Source organism: Saccopteryx leptura, chromosome 7, assembly GCF_036850995.1.
Source record: "Saccopteryx leptura isolate mSacLep1 chromosome 7, mSacLep1_pri_phased_curated, whole genome shotgun sequence".
Classification (NCBI taxonomy): Eukaryota; Metazoa; Chordata; class Mammalia; order Chiroptera; family Emballonuridae; genus Saccopteryx; species Saccopteryx leptura.
Window position 1 is genome coordinate 77,506,906 of NC_089509.1, and position 27,238 is coordinate 77,534,143.

Sequence of the window (27,238 nt, forward strand, 5' to 3'; positions counted from 1 at the left end):
TAACTGAGGGTCAGTTGTTTCATCTATACAGTAAGTATCATGATGCTTGGCATCTTAGCCTGGTGCTTGGCGCTGAGTAGGAGTAAAGTACCTGGTAGATCCATGACTGTTTGAAAAACTTGGAAACACAGAATGACTTATTCAAGATTTCAGGTACTGAGATTTTCGTGCAATTAGAATCTTTCTCTTCCCCTTCTTTCTTTTCCTCCCTCCGTTCTTTTATTCTTCCCTACTTCCTACTCCTTTGGTATTCATTGTACAGATTTCATTTTTGTTGCATTACCGCTTTCAGTTAGCCACCCAATATTATTTTCAAGACTTCTAGGCAGTAGTATACCTATAACACAGTACCTTAGTTAAGAGAGTTTTATTAGGTCTGGAGAATGGTACGTAGTATCTCATTACAGAGTTGATTTCTACAAAGATATGGTAGCATTGTGTTATCCTGCTCTGAAGTGAAGGCTGCCTGACGTGATATGTTCAGCCAGTATTTCACGTGGCGTAGAACTCATATATGTTTCTTTCATTCACAGTCTGCAATGACTGGCAGCCCAGGAACAAGGGTTGTAATACGATGGTGGTTGAGGCCTGTCGTGGACTTGACTGACAGTGACTGTGCCTGACAAGCTTGTCGGCCTCCTTGGCAGACGTGGTTTCCTTGACCTGGCCCATGTGGGTGATCACAATGTAGATTAAAAACAAACAAACAAACATGTGGTCGCCTCTGATCAAAGGCCAGTAATTATGTCACAGTGTAGATTTAAAACACATACACACACACACAGGGCTTGATTCTTTCCTCAAACTTTGAATTTAGAAATGCACACACAAGAAATAATAAAAGCTCAGTGGAAGCCGGTGCTGGCGGTCATGACTGTTGTGAGGCCATGGCAGGCCGTGTGCAAGCAGACAGAGCCTTTGCACAAGACTGGCTATGGAGTAGTCAACCGGGAGAGAGAGAGAAAACCAGTGAGTAGCGGGCCCAGAAGGAGCAGAAACATGAACAGAGCCGGGCACATTGATCCTGGGACTGGAGGGGAGGTCTTCACAAACTTCTGTTGCCTTGGTCTGTAACTCTGCCATACACCTATCCTTTGAATCCCAGCTTTTCTTATAGCTCCTGATAGATTGCTTGGGGGTTCCTAGGTGTGCTCACTGTTACAGTAAAACTTTCAGTATTTGATGTAACTTGAGCGCATCTCCGTACTGAGCAGCTGAGAGATCCTGGCCGCATCACACTTCTCCCTTTTAGTGTCACAGGCTTTGGCAGGATACTAGCTACTTCTGCTACTCATTGTGAAACTGTGGACTATTTTAAAAACCTAATGCCTTCAGTTTTTCCTCTTTAAAGATAGACTATTATTAGTTGTGTGTGTGTGTATATATGTATAAATATATAGGTGTATATACAGGGTGGGGCACAAGTAGATTTACAGTTCACATGGAAAATAATACAATAATTAATAAGTAATAATACAAGAATAAACTGTGTTTTCACATATTCACAACTACAAACCTACTTTTTCCCTCCATGTATTGCATAGGTACCACAAATGTGTTCTTAGACTGAAGAGGTGAGGTAAATGTACTGAATTATATTGTTTCAGGTATAAAACCCAGAGAGACATCTAAATTGATTATTGACATTGCATCTGTAAGTTTTCACTTAGGCACTTTTTTTTTTTTTACAATTTTGAACTGTGTCTGAAAGACTAACCAAAGCATTTGGTTGACCATACTGTGTCTTTAAGATTCAATTAAGGCAAAAACCCTTTAAAAGGAAATTTGGGAAATGTTACAGATGCCTAATTAAAAACACTGTGCACATAACGTCTTGATGTCTTGTGTTCAGATTCCCAGGATCCGAAACCCTAGAACAGGGCGAGTGCCTCCTACTGAATTGAATAGCGGCACGTTGTCATGTCTGAAGGTTCCGTCAGCTTGTCCTGTATAACCGTTTCCTCAGTATTCTAGGCTTTTAATAGGAGTTTTATTAAGACATGCCTCATGTGCTCATCTGATAACCCATCTATTCCCTGTATACAGAGACCATTTTGTGTCATTACAGAACTCCTCAATGAATTTAGCTGAGACATTAACATGTTATAGCCTTTCGAGTCCTGGTTTGGCTTTTTACTGTGGCCAGTAGATTCCAGTAGCGCCAATGATGAGTGTCTATAATTGCAATAGGTTATGTTTGTGGACTGCTTGCTGTGTGTCAGGTCCTCCTTGTTTAGATGAGGAAATGGGCTTGGAGAAGTTAAGTAATGTGCCCAAGTTCACACAAAACTGGAAAACTTGGACAGATAGTTAGAGCCAAGGTTTTTATAATATTTCAAACATATCTGAAGCATAATAATACTGTATGACATAGAATCTGAGCTCAAAAACACTTAAATCAGCATAACTTGGCTTTAAATTTAGTCAGTTTCATCATCTAACCCCTTCACCCCACAGTTTGGCTTTTCCTTCAAAACTGCTTTCAGACTGAAGCTCAGACTCCTCACCCTGACATATGAAGCTCTTTACAATTTGAGCCCATTCTTGATTTTCTGTTATTCACAGAAGGTATTTCTCTAGGCAAACTTTGTATTCCCTGTCTCTGAAATGTGGTTGGGTGGCCCTTTGTGCCTCTGACAGTGATTGAATCTATATTATAGCATGTGTCCGAATTACTTTCCTTTTCAAGGCTGAATAATACTCCACGGAATCTCCATACCACATTACGTTTATCCATTCAGCCAGCTGTGGATTACTTTCACCTATTGGCTGTTGTAAACAGTGCTGCGGTGAACCTGCATGTACACATACCTATTTTGAGTCTCTGCAGATTTATACTTAAAAAAAAAAAAACATTTTGAAGGATACAACTGTTTTAGCAAAATAACATACTAGTTTTTCTTTTTCAAGAGAGAGAGATAGGGAGAAAGATGAGAAGCATCAATTCATAGTTGTGTCACTTTAGTTGTTCATTGATTGCTTTCTCATATGTGCCTTGACTAGGGGGCTGGGCTACAGCAGACTGAGTGACCCTTTGCTCAAGCCAGCGACCTTGAACTTCAAGCCAGCGACCTTTGGGCTCAAGCCAGTAACCATGGGGTCATGTCTATGATCCCACACTCAAGCTGACAGTCTTGGGGTTTTGAACCTGGGACTTCAGTGTCCAATGTCAACACACTGTCTAATGCGCTACCACTGGTCAGGCTTAGCAATATATATATATTTAAGATTTTATTTATTCATTTTAGAGAAGAGAGAGAGAAAGAGAAGGGGGGAGGAGCAGGAAGCATCTACTCCCTTATGTGCCTTGACCAGGCAAACTCTGGGTTTCGAACTGTCAACCTCAGCGTTCCAGGTCGAAGCTCTATCCATTGCACCACCACAGGTCAGGTGCAAAATATTTTTTTAAAAAGAGAGGGGTTCAACTATCACCTAAAACCTAAAATCTCAGATACAGTTCTTTGGGAGAACATTCCTTTATCTGATTAATACCCGTCCTTTTAGACCTGTTAAATCCTCCAACTTCCCTGGGGCATTTTTGGATCTCTGAGGTTCACAGGGACCTCCCCTTCATTTAAACCTCAGGCTCTCATTTAGGCCGTAAGATTAGAAGACCCATGGCTTGTTTCTGGCTGGTTAGCTCAGTCATTTTACAGTGTTGTCCTGAAATACTAAGGTGGGTTTGATCCCCAATCAGGGCACATATGGGAAGCAACCAATGACTTCACAACTAAGTGGAACAACAAATGAATGCTTCCCTCTCTTTCTCCCCTTCCCCTCTCCTAAAAATAGTCCAAAAATAAAAAATAAAATAAAAAGAAGATGACGACTCATTTAGCCACGAATCACTTATATCCTATTTTATATGTTTTTGAGGCTAGAGTAGTTTAACTCCTAAATTTTATGTTTTATGATATAAAAGTATCATCTCCTAAGCTTTATTATAAGCTTCTCAGAGGTACAGACCACAGGAGCATCTTATATTTCCGAAGGTGATGCTTTGCATAAATAGAGCTCTTAAAAAAATTTGTTGCATGCTTGTCAAATGGTTATAATATAAACTCAGTTAAGGGAATCAATGCGGTTGGACAGCCATGTGAGGGGTTGTTCTTACCTGAGTCTCGACCCATCCTGATTTTAACAGTTATTACTTCACAGGGGAAAGAGGCATGGCTTGGAGACTGGGACTTGGAGGACTTCTACACATTCTTTTAATACTTCTTTGATGCCATTTTAGATCAAATAGTTAGCATTAAGTAAGATATTTAAATAAATCTTACCTATTGCATTTCCACTTTCCTGGTTTATTTCTCTGGAGTTAGAGGATGATTATAATACAATGTCTTCTGTTTCTTCATGATGTAGGCACAATTTTGTGTGCAGAGAGCAGCATTAAAAATAAAATTCTTGCCTTGGCTGATTGTTCAGTTGGTTAGAGTGTCATCCTGATATGCCACAGTTGCGGGCTCCATCCGCAGTCAGGGCACATAAGAGAAACAACCAGTGAATGCATAAATAAGTGAAACAACAAATCGATGTTTCTCCCGCTCTCTCTCCTTTCTTCTCTCTCAAAAATCAATCAATACATTTTTTTTAATTAAAAAAAATCTTTTCTGTTGAGATGAAAAATTTTCCCTGTGACTAGAAGATCTAATTCCTCCCCCCTCTTTTTATTTATTCATAAAGTATAAGGATTTCAACATTCCTCAGAGTCAAATAGGTTTCTGCCCAACAGAGCAGCTCACTGTCATACAGAGGTGGAGACCCCGCTGCTGTAAAGCACTGCTCAACAGATTTCCTGTGATTAGGCGTTTTTCTTGGCCACTCCTGACAAAGCTTCCCAGGCCTACCAGACAGCATGGATTGTTCTCTAATGAAAAGAGAACAGATTCTTGGCTCTCTGTCCTGATTCCGCTTTTCTTAGATAATGTGGTCATAGCACTTAACTTATCTGTGCTCCATTGTTATGGACATGAAGATGGAGAATTCATATCTCATGGGGATTTAGGAAAAGTTTAGTAAAAATGTGCTTAAATGTATATTATATGCCATCATTTTAATAGGCTTGGGGATGAGTTTTTAGGGAACTGCAGGGACTATAAACAAGGAAGTAAAACTCATTCTGAAGGAAATTAGGAAGCTGGAAGGTAGGCAGATGGGACACCTCTTTAGAGCTTCAGCAAAGCAGGGGCTTTAAAAATATATTGGAACAAATTTGCTATTTGAAAGGAAGTGTCAAAGTAGCCATCATGGTGAAAACAAGTCCTTGTAGGATTTCCTTACTTCATTTTATGGTTTAGTTATAATTTTATTTTCAGTGTCATGTGGGCAATTGAGATGTAAAACCTGAAGGGTTTTAGTGCTTCTAAAGATCTTAATGCTGCCCGGGGATGAATTACCATAGGAAAGATGTGGAGTTTTCCTGACTTTTTTGTGTGTGTATGCTCATGTCTCATTTCTCTGCTACATTCATAATTGTGACTCAAAATGTTAAAATTGTGCTTCACTATTTGACCTGACAAAAGTTCCTTTGGTTAGCTATTTTTCCAGAATGCGTCGCATGTTGCCTTGTCATCAAAACCAGAATACTGTCTCATTTTGGCCCTAGATTGTTCGGCTGTGGCTCTGACTCAGCGCTGTGATAATGCATTCGGCCAGCTAAGCTGAGCTGCCAGCTCTTCATTTTTATACTTTCAGAATTGTTTCGATCACTTCTTTTTTTTTATTATTTATTTATTTTAGAAAGGAGAGAGAGAGGGAGAGAGATAGAGAGAGAGAGAGGAGAGAAAGACCGAGAGAGAGAGAGAAGGGGGTAGGAGCAGGAAGCATCAACTCCCATATGTGCCTTGGGCTAGCCTAGGGTTTCGAACCGGCGACCTCAGCATTTCCAGGTCCACGCTTTATCCACTGCGCCGCCACCACAGGTCGGGCCTCGATCACTTCTTACTCCTTTTTTTGTTGGTTTGTTTGCTGTTTTCTCTTCCCTCAGTCATTTTTCCTTTTGCCATCTCTGGCCATTGCTTCTTCCATTAGGGTGGGAGTTCTTAACCTGGTATATCATCTGTATGTAGACTTTTATGTGCATATTGCATGTTTTTTTCCTGTTTTGTCATCTCAGAAGGATCACAACTAAAAAAAGGTTAAGAAGTGCTCTGCAGCAATATTAATTTTTTTTTAATTTATTGAACTTAGAGGAGAAGCAGAGAGAGAAAGAGAGAGAGAGACACACACACACACACAAACATTGATTTGTTCTTATTTATGCATTCATTGGTTGATTCTTGTATGTGCCCTGACTGGTAGTCGAACCTGCAACCTTGGGTATCGGGATGACACTCTGAGACCTAGCAACTGAGCTACCCAGCTAGGGCTGCAGCAGTATTTTTTTTTTGAATTTGCCTAATTATTTTATTTTATTATTATTATTTTTTTGTATTTTTCTGAAGCTGGAAACGGGGAGAGACAGTCAGACGGACTCCCGCATGTGTCCGACCGGGATCCACCTGGCACGCCCACCAGGGGGCAACGCCCTGCCCACCAGGGGGCGATGCTCTGCCCCTCCGGGGGGTCGCTCTGTTGTGACCAGAGCCACTCCAGTGCCCGGGGCAGAGGCCAAGGAGCCATCCCCAGCGCCCGGCCGTCCCTGCTCCAATGGAGCCCCGCTGTGGGAGGGGAAGAGAGAGACAGAGAGGAAGGAGAGGGGGAGGGGTGGAGAAGCAGATGGGCACTTCTCCTGTGTGCCCTGGCTGGGAATCGAACCCGGGACTCCTGCACGCCAGGCCGACGCTCCACCATTGAGCCAACCGGCCAGGGCCTTATTTTATTTTTTTTAATTAAATTTAATGCAGTGACATTGATAAATCAGGGTACATATGTTGAGAGAAAACATCTCCAGATTATTTTGACATTTGATTGTGCTGTATACCCCTCCCCCAAGCAGCAGTACTTTTTAAATTGTGAGTTACAGCCCATTAATGGTTGATCGAAACCACTGAGTGGGTAGGACCAGCAGTTTGAAAAATATTTAAATGAGTAGAATTGGAGAAAATATGAATGCATAAATAAGTGGCACAACAAATCAGTGTTTCTCTTCCTCTCTATCTCTAAAATAAATTAAAAAAATATTGATGCATTGCATATGGTAACGGTATTCAGAGTTTTGTGAATTTTTTTTTTTTTTGTGACAATCAGAGAGAGGGACAAATAGGGACAGACAGACAGGAAGGGAAGAGAGATGAGAAACATCAATTCTTTGTTGCGGCTCCTTAGTTGTTCATTGATTGCTTTCTCATATATGCCTTGATGGGGGGGGGAGGGGGGAGGGGTGGGGGGAGGGGGACGGGGTCGGGCATGGGCTACAGCAGACTGAGTGATCCCTTGCTCAAGCCAGTGACCTTGGGCTCAAGCTGGTGAGCTTTACTCAAATGAGATGAGCCCACTCTCAAGCTGGCGACCTTGCAGTTTTGAACCTGGGTCCTCCACATTCCAGTTCGTCGCTCTATCCACTGTGCCACTGCCTGGTCAGGTGGTTCTGTGAAATTCTGATTTTATATTTTTGTATGTATGTCTGTATGTATGCATGTGTGTATGTGTGTGTAAATATATACATAAGCACTCACAAGGCCAACAGTAACACTAGCAACACTAGCATGGTTGCCGCATTTGAGAGTAAAACCTGGTCCTGAGAGTTCTGAAGGTGAAGGCCATCGCAGTGGTTTTCGGCTCTGGTTACACACTCTGTTACCTGGGGAGACATTAGAAGATGCAAATGCCAGGTTCCTCCCCAGGCCATTGAAGTAGAATCTCCATAAGAACTTCACTTATGGAATAAAATGCATCGTCTTTGGGGTATGTACATCAGGGGCATGGAGGTTGCTGGGTGCATGTTCTCCAGGAAAGACTTCAGTTTTTAGTGGAATCACATTAGGAACGCACAAGAATTATTTGGTTATTTACAAGGCATCTGTTCTGGAATGCTAGAGATATCTGAACTATGAAGATGGAGATTGTTTTGACTTAGGAATGTTTGTGCATTCTTGTTTTAATGTTTGCCCTTGAGAAGTAAAAGATAAACTTGCTAACTGAATGTGCCCTTTATAGAAAGGTAGAGCTTTTCCTCTTCCTTCTCCCTTTTTCTTTTCTTTCCTTGTTTTCTTCCCTTCCCTTTCCCCTAAATGTCACAGGGTAGTGGGTGTGGAGGGAGCTTTCCTTTGTCACGGTGGTAGTGTGCACACGCCTGAGGACTTGGGGTGCTGAGGAATGGGAGCATGGAGGTGCGGAGCTGGCAGGGATGGTTAGGAGACTGGTTACAGGTTGTGTAGGGGTAAATAAATACACTGATTGAGCAAGTACAGACATACAGACAGACATACGTATGCCTACATGTACCTACATACATACATCAAGGGTCATGAGAACCATACTAGGCTTGTGTCTGTTGGAGAAGGTAGATAGGATCTAATTAGTAAGTAGTTTTGGCCATTATGGGGAAGGGGTCCTTTTTGGTATGATCAGCCCAGTAGAAGAACATCTGAATTCTAGTAGGAGTTTATCTATGAGTCCTTTGGGACATAGGGACCAGGTTCAAGTGTGAGTAGTGGCCTGATGGGAATGAACTAAGCTTCCAGAGGCCTTTGGTACTGGCACCATCTGAGCTCTGGAGCAGCTCGTTGGTGCTGGATGGTGTACATATCAACCTCTTATTTCTAGTCAAATAAGTGAGTTGGAACTCTAAGGAGCAAGAGGTGGATTCTTTTGCTACCCCGTTTTGTAAAGGTTTACAATGTTTTTCTTCTTTTTCTTTTTTTCTCTTCAAATATTCAGACTTAAAAAGGACACAGAATGACTAGCCCTTTTATGCACGTACTAGACTTTAAGAAGCTCTGAGTTGTATCTTTAACTTCTAAATTCCAATGAGCCTGACCAGGCAGTGGCGCAATGGATAGAGTGCTGGCCTGGGATGTTGAGGACCCAGTGTTGAAACCCTGAGGTCCCCGGCTTGGGCTCAGGCTCATCTGGCCTGAGCACAGGCTCACGTGGCTTGAGTACAGGGTGCCAGCTTGAGCCCAGGCGCCAGCTTGAGCGTAGGATCAAAGACATGACCCCATGGTCGCTGGCTTGAACCCAAAAGTTGTTGTCTAGAAGCCCAAGGTTGCTGGCTTGAGCCCAAGGTTACTGGCTTGAGCAAGGGTCAGTGGCTGGGCTGCAGCCTCCTGGTCAAGGCACATATGAGAAAGCAATCAATGAACAACTAAGGTATCACATCAAAGGATTAATACTCTCATCTCTCGCCCTTCCTGTCTGTTTCTCTCGCTTAAAAAAAAAAAAATTTAGTGAGTTAGTTTACCACTTTTGAGATGTGATATAATAAAGTACTACTTTTAAATAATATACAGTTGCTTGTTAAAAGAATCGAGTATATAATTTTTAAGTCGAAACATTAATTGATGTGAAAATGAACTGTCTGGCCACTATTGATTTGATCCTCAAACAGGAGGTTTAATCTGGTAGTGCAGTTACCTGAATGTACCTGCCTAAAACTAGAATGAAATTGTAAACTTCACCCAGCGATCGGCTGCTCTCAGGAATGCCTTTTAAGTCCTAGAGAAGGGAGGGCTATGAACATTTAAATTATCTTATTGGCAGCTGTGGGGATATTTAAATCTTTGACTAATGCTTATAGAACCTTCAAGGAAGAAACCTGTAGAGAGCAGGGCAGGTGTCATAGTAGAGGACAAGCCTCCTAGGAGTTCAAGATTAGAGGATTCCTATCTGAAACATTCAGTGGAATGTAGAGATAGTATAGTTTCTTTTACTGCTTGCTTATTTAGATTGATAACACTTGTCTTGCATGGCTCCTTTTCTGACTTGTTGAGCTGTGTTCATGTATCAGTAGTTGTTGCTGTGCGACCCCCCCCCCCCCAAATCAATGGCTTTAAACAACCATTTATTTGCACTCAATTCTTTGGGGAGGCCCTGGGGCTGTGTTCAGCTTGGTGTGCCTTCTTCTGTCTTACCTGGGATCATGCTTGTGGCTTTAGGCATCTGCTGACTGAACTGGGGCTGCGTGGTTTAGAGTGGCCTCATTCATATGTTTGGTGATTGTCACACTGGGCAGTTCAGGGCACCTTGGCTTTCCACGTGACCTCACCAACGGGCTAGCACAAGTTCATTCACTGATGGCTTCCAGCCAGAGTCGTAAGGAAAGGGAGCACATCCTAGCACACAAATGCTTTCCAAGCCTCCTCTTGTGTCTCATCTTGTAATGTCCCTGTGGTCAAATCAGGATCACATAGATAAGTCCAGATTGAAGGGTGGAGAAATAAACTCTCTCTCTTGATAGAAAGGGCAGCAGAGCCACATTTCAAAGGGGCATGCATACGGAGTTGGAAGGAATTGTTCTAGCCATCTTTGCAAATGACCTTTGACCGTAGGACAAGGAACCCGAGGGGAAGGCATGTGTAGTAGTTGAAGGATTTGTTCGGTGGTGACACAGGGCATGCAGGTTGAGTAAAATGTTAGGCACTATATTCAGTGTGTGAGGTATTATATTTCAACAGGTGTTATATTTCAGCGGTTTATACCATCCTTTTTGTTAGTGATGAATGCACCCTGTGCGAATCAGTCATTCGGTTAACAAATATTTATGGGACCTCATTAATGGGTCAGGCCTGTATTCCTGGTGATAGGGAAATGGCTGGGGGGAGAAGCACATGTAACTCAGTATGTATAAAAGTCACAAGTAACAAAAGAGGAATGTATGACTTGGTGCTGTGGCTTTCACTATTGGGGTTGAGGCGGCTGTTTGTTCTTCATGCAACAATGCCACGGAGGCAGACTGTCATCAAGAAGTTAGCCACTCTGAAGTTTGGTTTTAAAGAGCAATGTCATAATTGGTTTTTCTGCTAACAACAAATACATATTTTGATTACTATATTCAAGAAATTACCTAAAAAGGTAAATTCATGTACTTTTTCTATAAAAGAAGGCTGATTTTTTAATCAACAGAAAATAAAGGAATAACTGATCACTGTATTTTCAGACCTATCAATGTAACTAATTATAGTAAATTATAAGCAGTTCAGTCAATTATTCAGTCTCTAACCTTTCCCATCTACTTGTCCAGGATGGGTGGAGTATAAAGAAACCTTCTTAAAAGGCTTGTCTAAATGGGATAAGTTAGGAAACTTGGAATCTTTTTTTTTTTTTTTTGAGTCATTTCTTGTCAGGCCAAAATTAATTAATTGGGTCCTAGTGATAGAATATCAGAAATAAATACAAAAGTTTGCATGAAAACTGAGTTTTTTCCCCCACAACAGCAGTCTTGTCTATTTTTGATAAGATTATGTTCTTACGGAATGAAAGTGTGTATAAAAATAACATGTTCAGTTTTCCAGTTTTGGGGAAAAGTCTTATAATTTAAATAAGTGTGACCCATGTTTTAAAAAAATCAGTGGAACATTATCTACTGTTCTGTATTCTATTCTGTCTGATTTTCCAGGAAGATCTGACAGTCTCTTTGAATTCCGTGGTGGCAATACTGGAAAAACACGTTGCTCGGAACATGCCACCTTCTGTGGCTTGACACTGGAAAGGCAGAGGGGTCAGAAGTGACCTTTTCTTCTCTTTCACCTTTTTCTTTAAAACATTTCTATCACTTCCACATTGTTGTTAGTACCCCACCCCCATTTTATGATGTTGAAACTGAAAGGAAAACGGAGCTGCTGAGTTGCAGTTAAGTGACTTTTGCTTGTGGCACTGTGTTCGTCTCTGTACAGAATGTAAACCAACTCTGCCCTCGCTGCCGGGAATTTAAGGTCAAAATGGAAAGGAAGATAAGTAGTGTTCTGGTTTGTAGTGTGAGAGGTTTAGTGTCTGCTAAAATAATAGCATCGATGCCTTCGGAAGTACATTTTATGCGTTATCCCGGGTCAGGGCACATACAGAAGGCAACCAATGAATGTACAACTAAGTGGAACAATGAAATGAATGCTTCTCTCTCTCTTTCTTCTCTCCCTCTCTCAATCTCTTTCTCTCTCTGCCTAAAATCAATAAAAAACAAAAATTTAAATTCAACATTAAGTGTACTCTCCTTCAGAAAGTACATTTATATTCTGATATAGCGCATTAGAAGTAAATTATGAAAATATGAAATTGTTGTTTGAATGCGCATGGGATAACTGTGGTTCTGGTATTGAGTTGTATGTGGTCTGAACCCGTTGTTGAGATTGACAGGCTTGTGTGAGGGTGGTGCCAACGGCAAGGCCCTATTTGATAGAGGTGGGTGTGTAGGGAGGAGGGGGAGGCCCTACTTACTATGGACTGAAATAGGCGGATGAGGAGAGAGAAGGAAACGCCAGTTCTGTCTGGAGTAAGGGAATGTATCACTCTCGCTCACACTTAACAGTGGTTGGTGACTTAATTTTTGGCAAGTGTGACAGGGCTTTGGAACTCTTATCCAAGACCATAAATTAATCTAGAGATTTCTTTGCAAAGTGTTTCTAATCTGTGCTTTCCATTTACCAGAAAAATGAATAAACATTATTGACTGCCCGTCCTCAGAGATGTAAAGAAGTCTTGAAAAATATAAAATGAATGATCGAGTAGAACTAATGCTGTTTTTAAAAGGGTGAAACTGTGCACCACTGAGATTTAAGATGTTAAAATACATTTTGTGCACTAATGGGTATATTTACCCTTTCTTTTACAGACATACATTGGAAGTGTGGTTATCTCTGTTAACCCATACCGGTCACTGCCCATTTATTCACCAGAGAAAGTGGAAGATTATAGGAATAGAAATTTTTATGAACTGAGCCCTCACATGTAAGTATGGTATTCAAGCATTGTTTTCCTTTCACTCCAGAGATGTGTAGTTGACAGATGTGTCCAGCTGTTTATCCGAGTCCCAGGAAAATGCTTTAGTCTTTTTAAAAAAAAATAATTAGATGAAAGAATGTAGATGTGAATTGTCATACCTTATTTTAAATTTAAAAAAGACTGAGTACTTCATTTGGGCATCAGGCTCTGTAAGTTCTGAAATATTTGGGTTCAGTATGTAAAATATTTTCTGTTACAAGTTTTGTGTAAGTAGCAGCTGCTACTAATTATTTTCGCAAATAAAACAGGAATGCGCATTGTTTATAATTGTGAAGAGCCCAAGTAGCATTTTCCTACTCTTGTTGGATTAAGAAAGATCCCAAGTGCTTGTATAATGGCTTTTTTGAGCAAAAGGAATACATAATACCTTCAGTTCATAATCTTCGCAGGCATTGTTCATCAGATGTGTGCATTAGGCTAGTGAGTTCACCTTCCCTGAACTTAGTCACTTGTTTGAATTTAATTTTGAAGGTCACCTGTTAGTTTAAATAATTCCTGTAAATAATAACCTACAATAATTACATAGTGCCAAAGTTGAGAAACCCCGAACTGAAAAACCTTCAGTTTTAGTTGTGTCTTAGCAGAAGATAATTTTTCTCTGTATGATTGCAGATGGTTTCTATTAATTCTGATAGAAAATAGAACCTAATAATTAAAGAACATATATACCGCTTCAGATGTTTATTTTAGTTTCTCTTCAGAATGCAGCACACAGTGACATTTTTGAGCCACTTGGAACTACAGATTTAAATAATTTATGAAAATGGTTATTATAAACTAAACACTATGGCTCAGTTGGTTAGAGCGTCATCCTGATATACCAAGGTCATGGGTTTGATCCCCGGTCAGGGCATGTGCAAGAATCAACCAAAGAATAAATAAATAAGTGGAATAACAAAGGGGTCTCTCTCTCTCTTTCTCTCTCTCTCTCTCTCTCTTTGCCCCCTTCCTCTCTCTTTAAAATCAATACATTAAAAAAATGTTAAGCAAAATAACAACAAAAAGAAACCCTTAAACTAAAACTATTAGTAAAGCAGATTCTGACTATTCACTTTACTTCTAGATGTAGATTTTGCAAATGATCATGTTTCATTTTGCCTTAACAAAAATAAAATCTGTAATTTGTTTTATAGAGTTATTACTGTAGTTAAGTGCCTGCAGTGAAATATTTTTTTTTTGGTGCCTGAATATTTATTACTTAAGTTCTAGGCCTTGAAATTTCTGAAGAGTAAGATGCTTGAATCTGCTATGTCAGAATGCCCGAGTTGCTTAGGAAAAATCCAGTTTCCTGGGCCTTCCAAGCCAGGAATCTACATTTTTTCATAAGCTTTCCACGTGATTCTTATGTACATGGAAGCTTTGAGAACATACTGCCTCAGATGTATATTTACAAATGTTTTTCTTTCCTTAACTGTGTACCACATGTTGATCTTTTACCATAATAATAATAGTAATGGCTTGCATTTATTTAGTACTTAATATGTACAGGTACAGCACTAAATCCTTTATATGTATTATAGCTCACTTCATTCTCAGAATAATCTTATGAGGTAAGTACTATAACAAATGGGGAAGTTGTCACCGAAAGATAAGAGATTTATCCAAAGATACACAGGTCGTGGGTGGGGACCTGGGGTGGGAACATGGTCATGTGCTATGCTTCTCAGCTAGAAATTAGCCCCCCATTTCCATGTTAGGGACTCTGACTGTGCACGTCCATCCTGCTACTTTGGGCTGCCTATGTTCTTATATCCCGGGCTCTCCAAGATAACCTCAGCTATGCCTCAGTTTACCTGAGACCGCAATACCATTCTTCCATTTGCTGCCTAAATCTCTGCGTTGGGGGTGTTTGGATATAGGATAGCTGTCTGTTCTAGAACATGGAAGTTCATGCTCTGGAATATCTGTTGGTTTTTTTTTTCATTTTATTTATTCATTTTTAGAGGGGGGAGAGAGAGGGAGAGAGAGAGAGAGAGAAGGGGGGAGGAGCTGGAAGCATCAACTCCCATATGTGCCTTGACCAGGCAAGCCCAGGGTTTCGAACTGGCGACCTCAGCATTTCCAGGTCAATGCTTTATCCACTGCGCCACCACAGGTCAGGCTGGAATATCTGTTTTGACCCCCACCCCTGAGAGTTTCCTGGACGAGACTACAGGCCACTGCTACCTTCCTTCACCGCCCCCCCAACCCCCAGAGCAAACAGTCGCAGACTGTAATAAATAAACTCTCAATATGCTTAGGGTAAAGATAAAAGCTTCTTACCCCGACCTGTAAAACACTGCATGTGGTGCAGGGGGTAGTTTTACCTAATGACTCTGCGTTTGCTCAGTTTGTATTATATCCTCCCTGCCCATCTCACTCTGTTTCTTCAGCCCCCTCCACACTCCTTCCCACCACACCATTTCTGCGTATTCTGCGCTGTCTTCCTGGGATGCTTTCACCCTCTTTTTTCCTCAAGGCAACTCAGGTAGGAATTCTTCCTTTAGATCTCAGATAGTGTTAGGCCTCCTCAGGAAGAACTGTCTCTCACCTGCTCCCTGCTGAGGTCATATCTGTTGCTCTTGTCACAGTTAAAAATTTAACATTTTTTTATGATTCATCTCAGCTTCGCCTGCCACACCGGCTTTTGCTCACCATAATATGCTTAGCACCTGGAAGTAACTGAGGGTTCAAAATATATTGACGAGCACTTGGGTTGAGTCCAGCTTTTCCATTTACAAGCTAGGTAATTACTTGAAAAATCTTTATCTCAGCTATCAAGTAATTTGCTCTGTTCAATGGGAAAATAATTAGTAACTCATAGGATTTTTGTGAAGGGTAAATACCTAGCAACTAGGTAGATGGTATGATTATCTGGTTTATGTAAGGAGCTTACTGTGGAGTCTGCTATAGCCCTGTACTGAAGGATAGCTGTTGCTGTTAACAGTGATAATTCTAATAATTGTAGTAATGAGATGTGTGGGATACATTTCCAACATTCCTACATGCTCTCATCTACCTCAGGGTGGGACATTTTCCACTTCCTTTAATGCATTTTTCTGCATCATTCTTTGTGAATGTTCATCTTTCACAGTTTCTGAAATAGGTTCCCTGCCAACACCCGCCTGACATTCTCAAATAGGACTTTGCGATATAATAGGATAGGATGACTTTAGGTGTTTGATGGCTTCGAACCATAACTGTTTCGAGAATTTGGCTCCACTGTAAATAATAACGAACTTAAGTAGCTGCTCAGATCATATACACACTTTGAAAATGTCACTAGTCTATAGTTTGTCCCCCTGTACTAAAATTAACTCAAAATGGATCAAAGATCTAAACATAAGACCTGAAACAATTAAGTACATAGAAGAAGACATAGGTACTAAACTCATGGACCTGGGTTTTAAAGAGCATTTTATGAATTTGACTCCAAAGGCAAGAGAAGTGAAGGCAAAAATTAATGAATGGGACATCAGACTAAGAAGTTTTTGCTCAGCAAGAGAAACTGATAACAAAATAATCAGACAGCTAACTAAATGGGAAATGATATTTTCAAACAACAGCTCAGATAAGGGCCTAATATCCAAAATATACAAAGAACTCATAAAACTCAACAACAAACAAACAAACAATCCAATAAAAAATGGGAAGAGGACATGAACAGACACTTCTCCCAGGAAGAAATACAAATGGCCAACAGATATATGAAAAGATGCTCATCTTCTTTAGTTATTAGAGAAATGCAAATCAAAACTGCAATGAGATACCACCTCACACCTGTTAGATTAGCTATTATTAACAAGACAGGTAATAGCAAATGTTGGAGAGGCTGTGGAGAAAAAGGAACCCTCATACACTGTTGGTGGGAATGTAAAGTAGTACAACCATTATGGAAGAAAGTATGGTGGTTCCTCAAAAAACTGAAAATAGAACTACCTTATGACCCAACAATCCCTCTACTGGGTATATACCCCCAAAACTCAGAAACATTGATACGTAAAGACACATGCAGCCCCATGTTTATTGCAGCATTGTTCACAGTGGCCAGGACATGGAAACAACCAAAAAGCCCGTCAATAGATGACTGGATAAAGATGTGGCACATATACACTATGGAATACTACTCAGCCATAAGAAATGACGACATTGGATCATTTACAGCAAAATGGTGGGATCTTGATAACATTATACGAAGTGAAATAAGTAAATCAGAAAAAAACAGGAACTGCATTATTCCATACGTAGGTGGGATATAAAAGTGAGACTAAGAGACATTGATAAGAGTGTGGTGTTTACGGGGGGGGGGGGGGGAGAGGGAGAAGGGAAGGGGGAGGGGGAGTGGCACAAAGAAAACTAGATAGAAAGTGACAGAGGACAATCTGACTTTGAGTGATGGGTATGCAACATAATTGAACGACAAGATAACCTGGACATGTTATCTTTGAATATATGTATCCTGATTTATTGATGTTGCCCCATTAAAAAAATAAAATTATTTAAAAAAAATAAAAAGAAAAAAAAAGAAAAGAAAATGTCACTAGTTAATTTACCCCTCATTACATTTGGAACTTAATTTGACCTGTTGTTGTTCACTGTCAGTTGGCAAAATACCCAGATATTTTCCTTATGGATCATGTGTTAAAGGTGTACAGAAATGATCTTCCTTTAATTTTCAGACAGTTAAAAAGTTTTTACATTCCACATAAATACGTGACTGTCAGGTAGTGGAAATGGACATAAAAGAGTAAAATGAAAACATACACTTTTTAAAATCTATATATTCCTTTTCAAAAATAGCCCCAAACGCCACGCAGCTCCTTCGTGGAACCTACTTTTGACTCACAGCCTTCCATGTGTTCCTGCCTGTGCCCCCTCCGACCCATTTCGACTGTTAAAATCTGGCCAGTCTCCTGGGTCAGTCAGTCTTAAAGGCTGGAGCAGCCCTAGCCTGACCCACACGTGACTTTTCCTGCCTCTGAATGACTGGCATCACACATGTGATCTTACGCTGTCTTTCTCACTGTGTGGTCCACCTGTCATTCACTGTCCTCCTCTTCCATGAGAAGGAGACATCTCTTCGGTCATCTCAGTTCTTTTCTCTTGGAAGTTCAATAACTGCAGAACAAAAGAGGTTTTACGTAATTTTTCGTTACACTCGTTTGGTATTATTTCTGACAATTCAGTATTATTTCTGACAATTCAGTGAAGTCAAACTATTCTTGGTAGGGTATTTGCAGAGTTTATTCAAAACTTTATGCAGTATAATGAGAATTCCTTCTCATTTTTATAATAAAGTAAGCGAAAAGACTGTTTTTATGGTACTCTTTACAGGGAGTGTTCTGGTTCAATTTGTTCAGGGTGTAGAGCATTTAGCATCAAATTATATGGAGTGTCTGGCACAGGGGACGTGCCGCTAGAAGGAAGAGTGGTGGCGGCTGGCGGCAGTTCCTCCTGGTGGTCACAGGCCGGGGGCGAGCTGAAGCATCTCCTTGGAGTAGGATGTAATGTGGTGGCTGGTAGGCGTTACAAGCACAATTTGAGGCAAGCAGTCTTTCCATTTTAATAAGTGGAAAACTCTGCAACAAATTTTAAAAACTGGGGAAAAATGGCTTAAGGCTTTGAGAAATTTCCAGTCACTCTTACCTAAAAAATGGGAAAGTAATTATTGGGAGGGTTTGGATAGTACTCATGTCAGTTATCCAGACATCAGCCCTCTGTCCCTGGGGAGCTTCTGACCCCTACTTCTGTGCCGGACTGATTGGGCAGGACCACATGCTTTTGGCCAGAGAACGATGTTGCTGGAATGCTCGCGTGTTTTGAGTCCTTGTTAGTCCGGTGATCATTTTACCCCGTTTCAGGAGAACTAGATAAATGCCATAAGGAACGCTTCTAGCCGCATCTCTAAACGTCCAAGTGCTGTGATTGGGTGTCGGAGCTGAGGGTGAGGGAGGATCCAGGCGGAAGACGCAGGCGGTGCCCCTTTTGCGACATCAGAAAATTTTCTACAGCAGAGTTAACGTTCACTGAATATGTTTTATTTATTTTGAGAACTCTTTGAACAGCTGGATCCTGAATTCTCAGAGACGTTGCCAGTATAAGTATGAAAGTGCTCAAAGAGGGAGGTGGGGGGAGCATGAGAGATGATGTGCTGTGAGTCGTGTCCTGTCACTGAGACGCTTATGTTATTTTTCTGTTTCACTTTTGGAATAGGTGAGCCTCAGGTTGATCCAATATCTCCCCCAAAAAGCCACCTGCAGGAAAGGGCCTTATGCTTTTCCATCGAGCGTTTTTTTCTGCTTACTGCTTTAGAAAAGTTACTCATTTACTGAGCAAATATTTATTGAGAGCTTACCCTGTGCCAGGCCCTCTTTAGGTATTGACTGGGCAAAGCAGTGAGCAAAGCAGCTAAATTTCTAGTCTTCGTGAGGCGGGAACAATTTTCAAACATAACTATTCAGAAACCAGTGTCGTTCAAACCATCCGTCAGTGACAAGGGAGAAGGAGGAAAGCCTTTGTGAAAGACACAATTTCAATAATATTCTTGGAAAGCGTCTTTGAGCCATACTCTGTCAGGTGGTGTACGTCAGTGGTTGCTGGGTGGCGGTGTGGAAGTCTTGGGAATCAGCCTCAGTCTCTGTCTGCAGGAGGACGCTCATGCCGGAGGGCATCTGAGCTGTCTTCCTTGCCAGTGTAGGTGCCGTAAATAACATCGCAAATGGAAAGGCATCATCATGAAAAGCATTAAAATTGCCCTTTTCCTTTGCTGCATGACCCTGGGTCGACATAAAGCTGAAGGCGGTCACCAGTTTGCTTTCAGCCTTGGCAGGTATTTGTCTGATCCTGGGCAGTCATGGATCAGAGACCGTGAGCCCTGTGAGCGGGCTGGTGGCGTGGTGGTGAAGGACAGCTGTTCAGCTGCAAGCTTCCTGAGGCTGGTTCCTGCTGAGAAATGATTCCGGGCCTCCTGGATACCTGGCTTTTCTGAAGCTCCATGTCCTGCCTCTGACTCTCAAACTTCTCTTCTCAGTCTGTTGCTTAATGGGGGCTATTTTCAAAGCCGTTTCCTTCAGAAAATATCGTCTTGGCAGAAAGAGACCCCAGCTTATTCTCTTTCAGACAATGGACGTTTTAAAATTAAAGTTCAGGGGTTGATTCTATGCTACCATAATGTTTTTGTCATGAAAGTCATTGTGACGGAAGAATATGTTTGTTGATGAAAAGTGTTTCTGTATGTCTGAGCGATCTCGAAGTCCTCATCTCTAGATCCCTAGTTAGAGTTTGTATCACTCCTTACAAAGCGCACATCTCAGACGTGAAAGTTGTTTGTATTGAAAAGGCTGTTTGTAAAGCCAAGCACGTGTTCGTGTCAGCATGCATGATTATTTCAATGATATATAAACTTAAAGGAAAAAGTTTGATTCTCAGTAAAAGAGGTTGCTTCCTGCCAGAAGTATTACGGGTCTTTGGCAAGCTCTGAGAAATTCTACAACAGTCTGAAAGAGAACCACTTCATCCACAGGAGCGGCACTGAGGCCTCAGCCCTGGAGAGGGTGAGTCTAACACTCCACCCCTGACAGAGAGAACTGCACTCAGAACCCACCAGGGGAGGGTGGAGAGGGTGAGTCTAACACTCCATCCCTGGAGAGGGTGAGTCTAACACTCCGCCCCTGACAGAGAGAACTGCACTCAGAACCCACCAGGGGAGCCCTGACCAGAGAGGGCGTGTTCAGGGTGGATGGCGAGGGGCACCTCTTTGTTGTTGTGGTCTGTTGTTAGGACATGCGTGCAGTAGTACTGGGTAGGCTGGGCAGAGGGAGCCCTGTGGAGTTGGTCTCCAGGAGTCCCCAAACTACCCGCGGGCCGCATGCAGCCCCCTGAGGCCATTTATCCGGCCCCCCACCGCACTTCCAGAAGGGCCACCTCTTTCATTGGTGGTCAGTGAGAGGAGCACTGTATGTGGCGGCCCTCCAACGGTCTGAGGGACAGTGAACTGGCCCTCTGTGTAAAAAGTTTGGGGACCCTTGGCAGAGGCCGGCACATACTGGTCCTGATTCAGACTGGGAAAACCAGCAAAGGCGGAGATAATAAAAGCAGACTTGAGTCGAGTGGAGGGGCCTGTGCTCAGGAGCCTGGGGAACCGGGAGTGGGGGCAGGGGTTGCCATGGGGCAGAGATCCATGCAGAGGGGGAAAGGCCACAGGAAGGGACTTGTTGCTGTTGCCACCATACAGGGTAGGCTTTCTTTCTCACTCCAACACAACTCGGGAATCCCAATCCCCACGTGGAAGTGACCATTCATTCCTTTAGTTGACATTGTCAGACATCCACAATATGTTTGAGGTGCTGGGGATGCAAAGATGAACCCTTAAGGATTCACAGCCCTCACTGTGGGAGACAGGCCCATTAACAACCAACTATAGAAGGTCGGGAACAGCCATAAAGAAGGTGGGAGATTGGTTTGCTCTGATCAACCCTGGCCATTCCTGTTGTACCAGAGTAATTATTATTAATAGTGCCCGCTTATGCTCACTCACAGAAGTGGCTGAGTGTGGGCCCCTGTGGCGAAGGTGCTGTGGGTGTGCCATAGAGGTGAGGTCTTCAACCCTGGCTGAGGAGCTAGGTGGGACAGCAGGGGGGTTTGAAGGATGAGTTGGCCGCCCATAGATAAGGAGGAAGATTCTAGGCCCAGGAAGGAATTTTCCCATCAAAGGGAACAGTGTCCATTCAGTCCTGTAGCGTATGTTATTTGAGCGTCTGCCACATGCTGGGTACTAGGGCAGGTACCTGGCAAAGCTCTCAGCCCTGCTGGGCTCACATACTAGCAGAGACAGACTGTAAACAAGAGGAGTGATAAACGGTGTTGATGCAAATGGAGTGTTTAGGCTCCCTCCCTATCCACCCAGCTGTGGGGGTTTCCACCCCCCTCCTCAGGCTCAGTGATTTCCTAGAACAGCCTGTCGAACTCAGGAGAACACTTGACTTACATTTCCTGGTTAATTATGAAGGATGCACAGGACAGAGTATGGGGGGGACGAGGCACAGAGTTTCCACGCCCTCCCTGGGCACGCCAGCTTCCGGACATCAGTGCCTTCACCGGCCCGGAAGCTCCCCACATCTTCTTGTTCAGTTTTTATAACCTCATCTACAACCCCCCCTGTCCCTTCCCGGCATGACACATTTGGTCTTTCTGGTGACCAGCCCCCAATCTAGGGGTCCCACCTTGAGTCACCTCACTAACATCAACTCAGGTGGGTGAAAGGGGCTTGTTGTGAAGAGCAGAGGACATTCCGAGAGCTCAGGAAGTCCCGGGGTTTTAGCAGCCCTGTGCTGGGAACCAGAGGCACAGACCAAACCTTTCTTCTTGCACCACAGATAAGGACCTATGCGTACATCGTTGTTAAGAAGGCTTAGGAAAGCTTCTTGTGAAAGGCTTGAATGTTAGTTTCTCACAGCCAAGTTAATGTTGGAATTTCTGTATGGTGTCCTAAAACCTGAATTAGTGGACCTCTTTTTTTCCAAGAAGTGTCTTAAGGTTGTTCAGTTCAGTTAACGTTGAGGACATTGCTCTGTGATTTCTCCCCTCTCTGCTGTATTCATCAGCTTTTTCTTCTCTCTCTTCTGTTCCCACCAGTGGGTAGGCTGTAATACTTCTCTTGATGCCGTACCTGCTGGCTATCAAGCCACTCGTTTCCCTGTGTTATAAAACTCTTTGAGAAAGTTGTGTATGCCTGTTCTCGCTAGTTTATCTCCTTCTCTTTATGAAAGTCACTCGACTCAGACTCTTACTTCCCTAACGCCACGAAAACCGTTCCTGTCCAGATCATCCTTGACCCCCATGTTATCAGATCCGATAGTCAATCTTGAATCCTCCTCTTCCTTTAATTATCAGTAACATTTAACAATGTGACCAATTCCTTCCTGACACCCATTTTAAAATTGGGCTTTTTGGCCTCCATGTCTTCCTGCTGTCCGCAGTTGTTGGCTGCTCCATCTGCAGCGGCCGCGGGGAGTCCCTCTTTCCCTCTGCCTCTGAATGTCGGTAGGTCTGGGGGCTTGGCTCTGGGGTCTTTTCTTTTCTCCTCTGTGTTCCTTACATCTGGGCTTTAAAGTCTTCCAGGTGCTGATGGCCCCAGATTTAGGTCTCCAGCTGGACCTACCCCTGAGCTCCAGGCATTTCCACTACACCCAGCTCGTCAGGACCTCCTTGGGAGTCCGGGCAGCACCTTGAACTTCATTATGTTTCACACCAGACTTCCGATTGCCCCACTCCCGGCCCCCTTCCTCCTCTTGCCGCTGACCCTCAGCTTACTTATGCCACAAGCTTTTTCCTCCTCTTCTCTCCCACCCTGATTCAGTCCACCATCAGGCCTTGTTGGCTCTGCCTTTATGGATCCCAGTCTTACCACCTCCACTGCCGCCATGCGTGTCCAAACACCGTCCTCTTTTGCTTAATGTGTTATGGTAGCCTCCTAATTGATCTCCCTGCTTCAACTCTGCTATGTTTCCTCCTCCCACACCTTACTCCCCTCCCCCCATCAGCTTTCCTCCTTAAATATAATGACTACTGGCTGAAGTGATGTTTCTTTCTTAATTTTTAATTTTTTTTTTTATTTTTCTGAAGTTGGAAACGAGGAGGCAGTCAGACAGACTCCCGCATGCGCCTGACCGGGATCCACCCGGCATGCCCACCAGGGAGCGATGCTCTGCCCATCTGGGGTGTTGCTCTGTTGCAACCAGAACCATTCTAGTGCCTGAGGCAGAGGGCATAGAGTCATCCTCAGCTCCCGGGCCAACTTTGCTCCTGTGGAGCCTCGGTTGCGAGAGGGGAAGAGAGAGACAGAGAGGAAGGAGAGGGAGAGGGGTGCAGAAGCAGATGGGCGTTTCTCCTGTGTGCCCTGGCCGGGAATTGAACCCTGGACTCCTGCATGCCAGGCCGACGCTCTACCACTGAGCCAACGAGCCGGGGCCCGAAGTGATGTTTCTTAAAGAAAGAAGCCCATTAGTTTTCCTTTGCTGCTCAAAACCTGAAGTGGCTCGTGCGGCCTGCAGGACTCCATTTGGTGTGAGCACGGCCACCTGCTTGCATTTGTTGTTCCTCATCCCCTTGTTCCAGCCTCCCGCGTCTCCTTGCTGCTCCCCCCAATCTTGGGCTGACTTGTTCTCTCACTCCAGTTAGGAAACACCTTCGCCGTCAGTGATAACACTACCTAAAATCGCAGTCCCTGCTCCACCCACACACCGTCCCGTTACCTTACTTTACTTCATAATTTTTTTTTATTAATCATTACCTGACATTTTATTAGGTGTTCATTTATTTGTCTTTATTGTTTGTCTTCTGTACTTCAATGTCATCTCCATGAGAGCAAGGGCTTTGTTTATTTCATATATCCATGTATCCACAGCTGTCACAGCATGGAACTACAACTCCATAAATATTTGTTGTGTGAGTGGATGAATGAATTGAGCGAGGATACTATTTGTTAGAAACTGTGTGTAGAAGACACACATAATTTTGTCTTCAAGAATCATCAAGCAGGCCTGGCCAGGTGGTGGTGCCGTGGATAGAGTGTTGGCCTGGGATGCAGAGGACCCAGGTTCGAAACCCTGGGGTCGCTGGCTTGAGCGGGGGCTCATCTGGCTTTGGGCTTACTAACTTGAGTGCAGGGTCACTGGCTTGAGCATGGGATCATAGACATGACCCCATGGTCACTGGCTTGAGCCCAAAGTCGCTGGTTTGAGCAAGAGGTCACTTGCTCTGCTAGAGCCCCTCTGATCAAGGCACATGAGAAAGCAATCAGTGAACAGCTAAGGTGCTGCAACAAAGAATTGATGCTTCTCATCTGTCTCCTTTCCTGTCTCTCTGTCCCTGTCTGTCCCTCTCTCTGCAACTCTCGCTAAAAAAAAAAAAGAATCATCCAAAAGAATCATCTGGCAGGTTGGGAGGAGAGGGGAATGGCTATGTAAACAAGTTATTTAAATATAACAGCATACTTACAATGACAGGGAATCAAGTAGAAGCACAAAATATTGGTGGGTTCAGAGATTCTAAAGATGCCACCTGTGTTGAGACCCGAAGAAGGAATTTTAGTGGCCTCTGGCTTCTGTGGTATAATAACTAGCTATTTATAGAAGAATAAGATCAGTTTTGGCTGTGGCACAGTGAACCAAGGTGTTAGGAAGGGGAGAAGGTATCTGAGGGCTATGTAGAGCTTGTTTTAATAATAAAACATTCAATACCCATCTACTTGAATCACTGGGAGGACTGAAGGATTATGAAGGTTACTTTAAAGTAATAAGAGTTTGGGATGAGGGCATTACTTAAAATGACAAGCTTATCTGTCTGGAAAAATTACCAATCTTGTATTTTCAGTCCCCAATTGGAAGACTTGTTAAATATGCCTAAATGTGTATGTGTATAATTGCAGTGTTTTAGTGAATGAGTGGTGAATGACTGATTGTTGAAATAACTTATAAGTGTAACAGATGTTATGACAGAACATCTAGCTGCTGTTGGTGATGAATCATAATGTTACTCAGGTATAGGAACATTTGATACACGGTATACTGATTTTCAGCCTTTTTTTTTTTAAGCGATCAGGAGAGAGACAGACAGAGATAGACAGGAAGGGAGAGAGATGAGAAGCATCAACTCAGAATTGCAGCACTGTAGTTGTTCATTGATTGTTTTCTCATATCTGCCTTGAGGGGGGGGGGGGTGCTCCAGTTGAGCCAATGACTCCTTGCTCAAGCCAGTGATCTTTGGGCTCAAGCCAGCAACCATGGGGTCATATCTATGATCCCACACTCAAGCCTGCGACCCCAGGGTTTTGAACCTGGATCCTCAGCATCCCACATCAACGCTCTATCCACTGTGCCACCACCTGTTCTGGCATGGTTTGTTTTTCTTTTTTACCATTATTGACTTCTACAAAGCCTGCTTCTTCTTTTGGGTATGAAGCCTTCTCTGTGGGATATTAGTGTTCAGTGTCTAGATACACGGTTGTCATCTTGAGGTCTGAAAAGAAAATCCTCAATTAAGGTAGGAACATCTTAAGCCTTATAGATGGATTAGCCTAATTTCACAAAAATTTAACAATAGAAGAACAAGTTAGAATATATAGAGATGTTTTCTTTTAATCTTTTTTTCTTCAGTTCACTTCCAATAGCAAAAAGTTAGAAAGCACTTGGCTGGAGGGAAGACTCGCTGGTTTGCACCTGAGACCCGCCGTATCTTTTGGAAATGTGCAGGCACGCCCTTACGTTGCCTACTTAAGACCTTAGAGCAGTGGTCCCCAACCCCCGGGCCACAGACCGGTCCGGTCAGTGGGCCATTTGGTACCGGTCCGCAGAGAAAGAATAAATAACTTACATTATTTCCGTTTTATTTATATTTAAGTCTGAACAATGTTTTATTTTTAAAAAATGACCAGATTCCCTCTGTTACATTCGTCTAAGACTCACTCTTGACGCTTGTCTCGGTCACGTGATACATTTATCCGTCCTGCCCTAAAGGCCGGTCCGTGAAAATATTTTCTGACATTAAACCGGTCTGTGGCCCAATAAAGGTTGGGGACCACTGCGTTAGAGTACCACCAGACCACTCTGTTTCCACTGGAGCTTCTATATATTTATGAGGATGGGCCACAATTGGGCTTTTGGATTTTTCTTTAGAAATTGTTACTATTTAAGCCATTGCTTTGATTTCTTTCAAAGGATATATTCTGACACTCATATACCCTACCTCACATTCAATCCTGCAGTGTTGCAACTGCTTCTATCTGTATTTATAATTGCCTTGGCCATTATTAATAGCAGAGGCTTATACATAATTTGCTCATGTGAATAGCATTATGGATGAAAACAAGAATATTAAAAAAGGTGAAATCATATCTGAGGCCAGAGAAATGTAGGAAAAAAATGTTACTGAAGTTTAAAGATGTAAAGAGAAATTACAAAAAGTGAACACATGTAGCTATTTAAGATTACATGATATGGGTGAGTCATTGCTGTCTGGTTACTCATTACCTGGAACGTGGGTATCAGGAAGGAGGAAGTGTGGAAATGTGTATGGGGGTTTGTCGGGCATTGTTCCTAAAAGGAATAGAAATGGTATATAATGCTTTGAGCATTTGCTTCCTTTTCATAATGTTACACAATTTTCATTGTAATAGTCCCAACCGTTCCTATGATTGTGAATGCCACACTTTCCCTTGTAGGCATAGGTAAGGTAGCATAAATGAATCTTAAAACTTGCAAATCTTTGTCATTTTTTTTTATATTTAGGGACTTTATCTTTTTTTTTTCTTGTTGTTGCATGTATCTAGCATTGATCTTGAATAGAACTTATAAAATTAAAATCAGTCTTGAGTGAAAATTTT

General features: G+C 42.5%; 1 protein-coding gene across 6 annotated transcripts in view; it reads left to right on the forward strand.

Annotated features, from left to right (window-relative positions):
* MYO1B (myosin IB) overlaps window positions 1-27,238 on the forward strand; it is a 338,630-nt gene that overhangs the window by 187,675 nt on the left and 123,717 nt on the right. For 5 of the 6 annotated variants that reach the window (XM_066346373.1, XM_066346374.1, XM_066346372.1 and 2 more), the window contains exon 3: window positions 12,710-12,825. The exons of the other annotated variant lie outside the window; for it this stretch is intronic. In XM_066346373.1, the coding sequence (XP_066202470.1) occupies window positions 12,710-12,825 (116 nt within the window). The remainder of the gene's footprint in view (window positions 1-12,709; window positions 12,826-27,238) is intronic. 6 annotated transcript variants of the gene reach the window in all.